This window comes from Lycium barbarum, chromosome 2 (genome assembly GCF_019175385.1).
Source record: "Lycium barbarum isolate Lr01 chromosome 2, ASM1917538v2, whole genome shotgun sequence".
Lineage (NCBI taxonomy): Eukaryota > Viridiplantae > Streptophyta > Magnoliopsida > Solanales > Solanaceae > Lycium > Lycium barbarum.
In genome coordinates this window covers 9,556,117-9,565,986 of record NC_083338.1, presented here as the reverse complement: position 1 = coordinate 9,565,986, position 9,870 = coordinate 9,556,117, and the positions used below count along the sequence as shown (strand labels likewise).

Sequence of the window (9,870 nt, the reverse complement as noted above, 5' to 3'; positions counted from 1 at the left end):
AGGTGATTGAGGAATTTCAATGATTTATAATGCTTCCCAACTTGTTCTTCCACAGTGACACACAATAAGGAGTGATTTGAGAAGTAAAGGTCCCTAACAACAACTTCAAGATAAGGTCAAGTTGTCATTCAAAGTGGATTAATTAGAGTCCTATCAATTTTGTTTAGAACATGCATGGCTGCTAGTCTGAGTATAGAACCTACCAAAAGATTTCAGCGTTGCAACCCCTGTGCTAAGTGGAAACTCTTCAAAATCTTTAACTTCTGCATCCACCACATGGCTAGTGTTATATGTGTGCCCACTCTTAAAAAAAAAAATCAAGTCACCCATATTTAACCATGGCTGATTTATAGAAATATTTGTGATGTGATTAGTTATGTTGGGACTAGTTATCCTGGTATTATTTCTTATTGATTGTTTGGTTTGTTGTATTTAAAGTAACATGTATTGCATATTTCTAAGAAAAAGTTGTATGTTTGCAACAATATCCTCCATCTAATTTTAGTAGAAAAAGGGTTTGAGAGGGACCTCAGGACTATTTTTGTCATTTTCACTGTTTTGTCTTGGGATTGTCATTCCATCTTCTGTCACGGATAACTTATCCCATGACTATTTTTAATCCTGAGATAACTTATTTCAGGATTAATAATCAAACAAGGGATATAATAGTACTAAATTTTTATCCCAATACTATTTTTCCTTATCCATTATACCAAACGACCCCTTAGATTTTCTAGGTCAGTCCATAAACCCATGGTATGGACTTGGAGTCCATACACTGCAATAAACTCCATTTGTATACCTTTGATGAGCCCTTTAATTAGATAATGAATTATTTGAGTATTCTCATGCAGAATTGTATTTAGTTACATTTTTCCCAATTCTCAAAATACAGGCCTAAAATAAAATCACAAACTTCCTCTTCATCCCATATCAATCATTCCTCTTTTTCTTTACAATTTTTTTAAAGAGAAATTAGTCAAATGTCCCCTCAACGTTTAGTCGGTTTAATTATGACGCACCCAACCTTTACAGACGACTTATTATCCCCCTGAACAATTTTAAAGTGAATTAATTTCACCCTAAATGGTGAGGTGGCACAGAGAGTGTAGTTCAGTCTGAGAGAGTGAGAAGCAAATAAAAATATAAAATAATACTTTTCAACATTTCTAACTTTTGTCTTTTCTTATTATTTTCCTTTTTTTTTATTTTTTTATCTTTTATCCGTTTCTTCTTCTTTGTTACACACAGTTCCCCTCACTGGAAGTATGCAATTTCCAGCGATTTTTTTTTTTGGTCTTTCGTTCCCCTTCGAGTTTCACAACTTCCAAACTAATTTTCATTAATCACAAATCATTTTTTAGAAAAAACAAGATGAGAAAATGAAATATCAGGAGACCTAATTAGTAATTTCATTCCATTACAAACTAATTCAAAACCCAAATCAAGATAAACTGAAAGAAGAGGTGATTTTTTAGCATTGGCCATGCTCTGTAGTCCAAAAAATCAACTTCGATCTTTGATCTTTCAAAACCCAATTTTGAAAACCCAATTTTGAAAACACAAATTTCAAAACTGAATGGAAACCCAATTTTCATTCCACTACAAATTAATTCAAAACCCAATTTTGCTATGCTCAACTTCGATCTTTCAGTTTTCCCTTTGAATTGATTTTTTGGACTATAGAGCATGGCAAAATTGAAAGATCAAGAAGTTAGAATAGTCGAAAGAGATCATTGGTGAAGATAAAGGGAAATAGAAAATCAAAGGTTGTTTAGTGCTCAAGATAAATAGAAAAGTTAATTTCTTTGGCCAAGCCTTTTAATGGTGATTTTTGGTGTGATGGATGGTGGAAGAAGATAGATTAGGAAAAGAAACAAAAAGAAGATGAAAAAAAAAATTAAAAAAAAATTAAGTGGTAAAATACACGTGTATTTCACCCACATGAGGCAAATCTGGTTATAACTTTTCAGGGTGAAATTAATTCACTTTAAAATTGTTCAGGGGAGTAATAAGTCACCCGTAAAGGTTGGGTGCGTCATAATTAATCTGACTAAACGTTAAGGGGGCATTTGACTATTTTCTCTTTTTTAATTTAGATTTTTTTTTTAAATTAAAAATATTTTAGTCATTTTAAAAAAATAATAATTTATCAGTAAATTTTTATCAAACACATTTTCTGCTTATTTTCAATTTAAACTCTTATTCAAATAGGCAAAAGACATAAATTTTTATTTATTTTGTTGCCACATCAGCTCTTAGGGTGATATTAGTTCTAAAAAAATATAAAAATAAGAGGTAATAGGTCGCAAAATTAATTGAAGCGTGAACTCTACTTTTCGGGTATAACTCAAGGCGCAATCTATGACTTTTGCCTAAATTAATTTCAATACTTACAAAGTATTTTTCGAACACTTCTGATCAGCTAGGTCCTTTTCATCTATCTTTGCGAGTTGCAAGTATCCAGACCATCTCAACCATTTTCCTAATGAACCCATTCCTATTTTTCTTTACAAAGATACTTTAAATTTATATTTTTAATTTAAAAAATTAATTTCTTAGTTATTTCAATAAAAAGCAATTTATCAAAAAAAAAATCGATCAAACACATTTTCCGCTTATTTACAAATTTTACACTTTTATTCAAGTAGGCTATTTATAAATTAAAGCGGAGTCTTGATGTAACTGATAAAATAACTGTCATATAATTAGAAAATCACGTGTTCGAGCCGTGCTAAACAACCTTTAACAGAAATGCAAAGATAAAATTGTGTAAGATATACCTTTGTGATTATGCACTTTCTCGAACCTAGTACATATTGAGAACTTAATGCACCGCACTACCTTTCTAATAATTCATCAATTAACTCCAATACCTAGAAATATCTTTCAACACTTGTATTAGGTAACACATTTTTCATCTACTTTGCGAGTATACAGACCAATCTCGACTATTTTCCTGATGAACGCAATCCGCAAACTGTCATCAACCTTTCCCAAAATACCCCTCATAAACCCCACTGTCTCCGCCGCCGCCGTGCGCCGCCAACTGTCGACAAAAAGCGGCAACGACGAATGGAACGACGCATGGGAAGCCGCGTGGCTTCCCGACGATCTTTCCGGTAAAAATCGAGCCCCATGGGAAGCCGACGTAAATTTCGATGAAAATACCGAAATTGCCCCTAGGGTTAGTGAAGTTGATGATGTGGAAACTAAAGCGTTTGTAGAGGACATGAATGAGAATTGGCACTTAAGAAAAGGAAAAAATATTAATACTAGTGATAATAATAATGAAAAGGAAAATGAAAGTAGTTCGCTTTATAGTTTGGAGAATATAAAGAGGGATTATAGGTTGAAGAAACAGAGAGTACATGCTGGTTTGTGGTTGAAAGAGATTGAGAAAATGGAAGAGGCTAAGATAGGTGGCAATGCTGATGATATTGAGAAGCTTCTTGATAGTTGCTCAGAGTATGTATGCTTTCCTTGTTTTTGTTTAAAGCCGCATTTTTTTGATGTTATTTGTTTGAATTTTATGTTTTTTTGGTGGGGTTGTAGGGGGTGTGGTGTTAGGTATGAAGGAAAATGTTTTCTTGGAAATAATACTTCCCAGGAAAATAAGTGGGATTCCTACCTATTTTTTTGGGTTCGTAATATTATCTTAAAAGCATTTATATATAATCTAGACAAATGCTATGGGGGTGGGGTTGTATGGTGGGGGTGTAACATTTTAGGGAAAATTACGCTCTATGTCTACTGGGAAAGAATATTTACCCGGTTTAGCCCAGTTTTTCCTTAACTACCGGAAATACCGAAATTTGTCCTAGGGTATTGGAAGATGATGATCCAGACACTAAAGCGTTTATGGAGGACATGAATGAGAATTAGCAATTAAGAAAAGGGAAGCAACAGAAAAATAGTACTAGTAGTGATAATGAAAAGGAAAGTTCCCAGCTTTATAGTTTGGAGAATATAAAGAGGGACTATAGGTTGAAGAAGCAGAGAATACATGCTGTTTTATGGTTGAAGGAAATTGAGAAGATGGAAGAAGCTAAGCTAGGTGATTCTATTGCTGGTGTAGTGGCAATGCTGATGATATAGAGAAGCTTCTAGATAGTTTCTCAGAGTATGCTCTCCTTGTTTTTCTTCAAAGTTGCAATTTTTTAGCACTTTCTAATATTATTTATTTGAACTTATGGTTTTTTTTTTTTTTTTTTTTGGTTTTGGGCTTGAAATTCATGAATATATTTTATAGTGGACTATGCTTATGGTCATAGAGGATGCATAGACCCCAATTAGTTTTGAATTGAGGCGTAATTGGTCATTGATTGTGCATATGGGATATAGAAGACTCATGTAGTCAACTACAACTAGTTTAAAGTTGAGGCAGAGTTGATCGGTTAATTGATATAATTGGCCGTGCTATGGATATAGAGGACTTCCAAGTAGGTTGGATATAATTGAATGCATTTACAGATTTAGAGGATTCATGCGAGGAATAGGGCGTAGTTGATTGTTGATTGATAAAATTGATTGTACTTATGGATATAGAGAACTCATAGCCTGATAGCCGACCCTGAATAGTTTGGGATTGAGGCATAGCTGTTTATCTTTTATTTTTTCTTTTTCGAATTAAGAAGGATTGGGCGTAGGTTATTGGTGATTGACTGTGGTTATGGATGTAGTGATTCATATATCCGACCGTAAATAGTTTGGATTGAGGCATAGTTGTTAGTTGATAGTTGATGATCGATATAGTTGACTCAGCTTGTTTGATGTGTATTTGAATTGATTCGTAGTCAGATCATTAACTAATTTGCATGTGATTGTGAGTTTTAATAGTTCTTTTAGAGGTGGATCTATTGTATGTAGACATTTTTTGAAATCTTTTGGATACATGTACTCTACGAGCCATTTGGTTAAACCCAATGCTAAGGGCTAGACCTGTCTCAGGTTTTGTATATTTCCTATTCTGGTCCTTTTTTCCTATATAAGAAATCTTGACACATCCCATAAGGGAAGACATATCTTCATTTTGGGGATACGGAAGTTTTTCAACTACTTATACTAAAACATAATCTTGAAAGAGATTGATGATAAGAGCAAAAGAGAATTAGTAGACCTGCAGTTATGGACTTATTTTGATAGTTTAGACGAGTAGCATGGCATTAAAATATGCCAATTTTATGTTCTCTATTTCTCATTCTTGGCTAATGTTAGATCTTCTATTTTCCCAAATATCATGACGATTTTTAACATATGATCAAGCAAGATGATACATAATTACTTTTTACTAATTCATCAAAAAATACTGTATTTTTCTTTTAACTATGCTGTTGGTTGATTTAGGTGTCTGATTTTGTTTCCTGCTTTCTGTTTGTCGTATTGCCCTTCCACTTCTCTTCGGTTGGGTGTGGGGTGGGGTGTAACATCACCGCAGTTTGATGATAAATATTGTGAGGCTAAGATTGATACCTTGACCCCCTGCCATATCTTGTTAATTTCATTTCGTTGTGTGTATAAATGCAGGATTTTTGATGCACCAAATGATGATTTAAGCAATTCAAACATGAATTCAGAGTTCAAAAATAAACCTGAAGGCTGGGAAACAACTTCAAAAACACAAGATGGGAATATATGGGAGATGTCACAAAGAGAAGAAGATATCCTAGTCCAAGAATTTGAACGCCGAATTGCATTCAACAAATTCCAGGTTTGTGGATAAAATCCGATTTTACAAATTCAAGCTTGGTTGTTGAACAGACTTGTCGTTACGTCTGGTGAATCAGTAAGCTTTGCTTTACACATATTGCTTTGTTCCACAAGCAGATTAGTTTGCTAAGATCCTCCTTTCATTCCTCTTTTATCTTTTTCCTTTGATAAGAAAGGTATCAACATCCTTTTAACTGCACAGACCACATGGGGCAAGATTGTGCTACTTATTAGCAAAAACAGCTAGCTTGTCCAAAGTTTTACAATAGTCGAACTAGAAGTGTTATTTTCTGTTGAGCTTCCAGGACTTGTCTTCGACAAAGGGATTGAACCTGAAGGAGTGATTTTCAGTCATTAGCCATCACTTTCATATATATATTTTTTTTTTGGACAAGTCAGTTTTACAACAATTTATGAAACGAGAAAAAAGAAGAAGAAAAGCCAAGCAAGTTAATTAGCTTGCCATCTCCTCTATCAGGCGCTCCATTAGTTCTCGGGGCAACACATGGATGATTGTTTTATTAAAATCTTCTGTCATATAAAATGTTTTGGAGGGCTACCAGAATATTCTGCGTAACAATTTCCCAGCTGATGTAGGCAAAAAGGATAACTGTCTGATCTTTAGAGCCTCTTCCTCTTACATTGTAGAGCCAATACTGCATTTTCCTCTGAGAGTGGCTTTTCTAGTCACTCAGACTTTTTCTTGCAAAGGGATTGGGATACCTTTATGTTGTGGTCTGGATCCTAGAGGTTTCCATAAGTTGCACTATCACATTCCTTGGTCTATCTTCCTCTTACTAGTTCCCTCTTATATGCTAAGTTACTCGGACTCGCCTACAATGTCGTCAGGTGCGTGTCGGATCCTTCAAAAGTAGTGTATTTTTGGAGGATCCGACACGGGTGCGGCAACACTTTCGAAGAGTCCGAGTAACTTAGCTTATATGCATGCCACTAATGTGGTATGTCCTCTGAGCAGTGTACATTTAGGGGTAAACTCTTTTGTTGTTGTCTCCTTCCATCACTAGGCAAGTGCCCTCAACAAATCTCTTTGGCTAAATATAGCCTCTGAAACTCCCTTCCGATTTATCTTCTTTGGAGGTCCACATTTCTGGTGGTAAACTTTCTCTTTGGAGCTAGTCATTTCTGATAGCTAGTCCACGGTCTGTTTTCGATCCTAGCCTACATAGTTCACTGAGTATGTTTACCTTGCGTTTTAATCCTAGTATATTATTGATGAATATAATCGGTGGCTGGTGGATAATGGATACCTTGGTCAGTAGCATAATATCTTGGCGCCTTCTTTCTTTACGAATCTTCACTCTGTAACAATATAAGCTTGAAGAGATACTATATTCTCCAATCGATGTCCTCTAGGCTCAGTTCAATCACATTTGTTACTTGGGAGTTACTTGTAGACAGGAATGTAACATAGCTGCATGTTTCCAATATGGTGGATGGACCTCATTTTAAATTATGTTTTGCCTATTCCAAGCAGTTTTTAAATTTATATCTTTTCATGTGTTCATTCTAACATGTACCAACTATTCCTTTATATGATTCTGTTTACTAATGTATAATAGTAGCAATTTAGTAAAAAAATATTAGCCGGATTTATAAGGTTCTGACATTGGATAGTGAAACATCGCGATCTATTGTTTGGTCTTGTTTCTAATGATGCATAAATGTTCATTTATGCAGATTGCCAGTTTCATTAAAACTCATATATTTAGTCGGAGGAGGCCTATAGATGGTTGGAAGTATATGATAGAGGAGATCGGACCAAATGCCAGAAAAGGGAAGGGCAGTGTTTCAAGGTTACCTAGCATAGCAGATGCATCAACTCGGCCTTTCAGGGAGGAAGACACATCGTCGGACACTTCTTTCTCTTCTAATCGGGGTAGGTCTGGAAGGTAGTAACAACAACATACCCAGTATAATTCCACCAAGTGGGGTCTTGGGAGGGTAGAGTTTACACAGACCTTACCCCTACCTTGTAAAGGTAGAGGGACTGTTTCCAGTAGACCCTTGGCTCAAGGAAAGATGAAAAGACAGCAGTAATAACGGACAACAATAATAAAAGGCAGTAACAGTAGGTCTGGACGGTAGCATTTTGTAAATTCTTGTTCTTAGAACAGAGTGAAATTGTGAAATCTGATGAGTATCAATGTTGTAATTTGTAGCATTGAATTTTTAAGTTTTATCGAATTTACAGTATTTTCCATAGGCCCTATTGGAAATCATTTTCTTTTCCATTTAGATAAGTTTTAAGTATTGAATTTACATCACTATTAAAATTGGTAATAAAGCCATGTGCCATTTTAGGCTCGAGATAATCACACAGAGTCCCTTGTTCCGGCAGTTGAAACACTTGAGCTTGAGTGACGTTCACTTTCTTCTTTGAGATAGAAATCTTTTGGGAAAATAGTATTTTGGTCCTTGTATTATTGCTCAATTTCGATTTTAGTCCTTATGTTAGTCAACTTAACAATTTTAACCTTCAATTAGTATAATTGCGTGATTTTAGTCCTTCAAGCTAACAGATGTTAACTTTAGTTATGGCAATTACGAAAACAACCAAATTACCCATTATCTTTTTGGAGTCTAAAGTATCCCAAAAAATAAGAAAATATAGCCATAATATATCTACCCCATTCTCGCCACAAGGCTCATCCATTGTTGCTTCAAGAAATAGCAACCCCCCCCCCCCCCCCCCCCCCCACCATCAACCAACTGGTTACTAGGCTTTGCCATCCTCTATATATATGTCGTTATCGTTAGAATTTGATTATTTATATGACACTTGTGGCTGTAAGATCAATGGATTTTATTCGAGTATTTCTGAATATTCTTTTATTTATGATATGGCTGAGTCTCTCTTTGCTTCTTGTGAATGTCTTTGGTGTCATACATTGACTAATAAGAATTTTGTTTTCATCATTATGTTATCATTTTTTATATGATTTTGAGATTACTATTTTCAACATTTTTCAAACTTATATCTGCTTTGGTTTAGAGAATCAGGTCACATGAAATCCATTCTTACCATGTCCATGAAAAGATAAACAGAAAAAAAAAAAAAAAAAAAAAAAAAAAAGACAACAAATATAGAGAATGGCAGCAATGGCATATGCGGCTCTGATGTAGCAGAGAAGTGGTGAAATCTGAGTCTAAATACTCTATTTCCTAAATCTCAACATATACCTTAAGATAATTTACCCACCTAAAGAACTTTAAGTCTACCAAAACTTGTTAACAAATAACAAAGCAAGCTTTGACGGTGGAATGCATTCTGAAGAGGAGTCAGAGGATGTATGTTAAAAACCAGATTTACCCTTTGATGAAACTAACACTGTTAAGCTTCCGTCAGTACAGTGTAGGGACTAAAATCACACAAGTATACTAATTGAAGGTTAAAATTGCTAAGTTGAATAACATAAGGATTAAAATCGGAATTAAGCACTAACACAGGGACCAGAAATTTCAACAGTACTTATGTAATAGGAAAACTATGTTATGTTAGTAGAAAGAAATATATATATTCACACACACACAACTATGAATTCAGCAACGGTGCTTGGCTGCTTGCTTTGAACGCCGAGTTCAGTTTTTTTCTGTGTGAATTTCGGTCACTCAAAAATAAAAAGCTAGTCGCAATTTAGGTGATACAATTTTCTTTTTAGTCTGTCCCAAAAAGAATGATACATTTCTATATTTTGAAATTTGACTTAAAACTTCTCATTTATTTACAACCACACAAATATTTATGGCTTGTTTTAGATCACAAGTTTCAAAAGTCTTCTTTTCTTTCTTAAACTCCGTGCCTAGTCAAACTATATCACATAAATTGAGACGGAGAGAGTACTATTTATTTTAATTAATCATTATATTGACCGACTTTTTATTTTATCAGGATAAATCGCAATCTATTTTCTTAAAACGAAAAAGGTCAAAAATTGTCCTCCTCATATTAGAAATGACTCAAAAATGCCTTTCTTCCGCCTATTTGAGCAAATTTGCCTTTTCCTTCCACCTATTTAGATAAAAAATGCCCTTAACGTTAAATTTAAATCTAAAATTATTTCTCCTTTAACATAACCTGATGTAGGATATATGATTTTTTTTATAAAATATGTGGCGTTATTTATCGATCCCCATGTGATT

The 9,870-nt window shown here is 34.4% G+C and overlaps 1 protein-coding gene across 1 annotated transcript; it reads left to right on the top strand.

The window, feature by feature from the left end:
* The first annotated feature begins 2,812 nt into the window (after window positions 1-2,812).
* LOC132626105 (protein GAMETE CELL DEFECTIVE 1, mitochondrial) lies at window positions 2,813-7,932 on the top strand. The gene is made up of 3 exons (XM_060340852.1): window positions 2,813-3,468; window positions 5,527-5,710; window positions 7,408-7,932. Exons 1-3 carry the CDS (start codon window positions 2,963-2,965, stop codon window positions 7,621-7,623), a joined length of 906 nt encoding a protein of 301 aa, XP_060196835.1. The 5' UTR covers window positions 2,813-2,962; the 3' UTR covers window positions 7,624-7,932.
* Window positions 7,933-9,870: the final 1,938 nt, after the last annotated feature.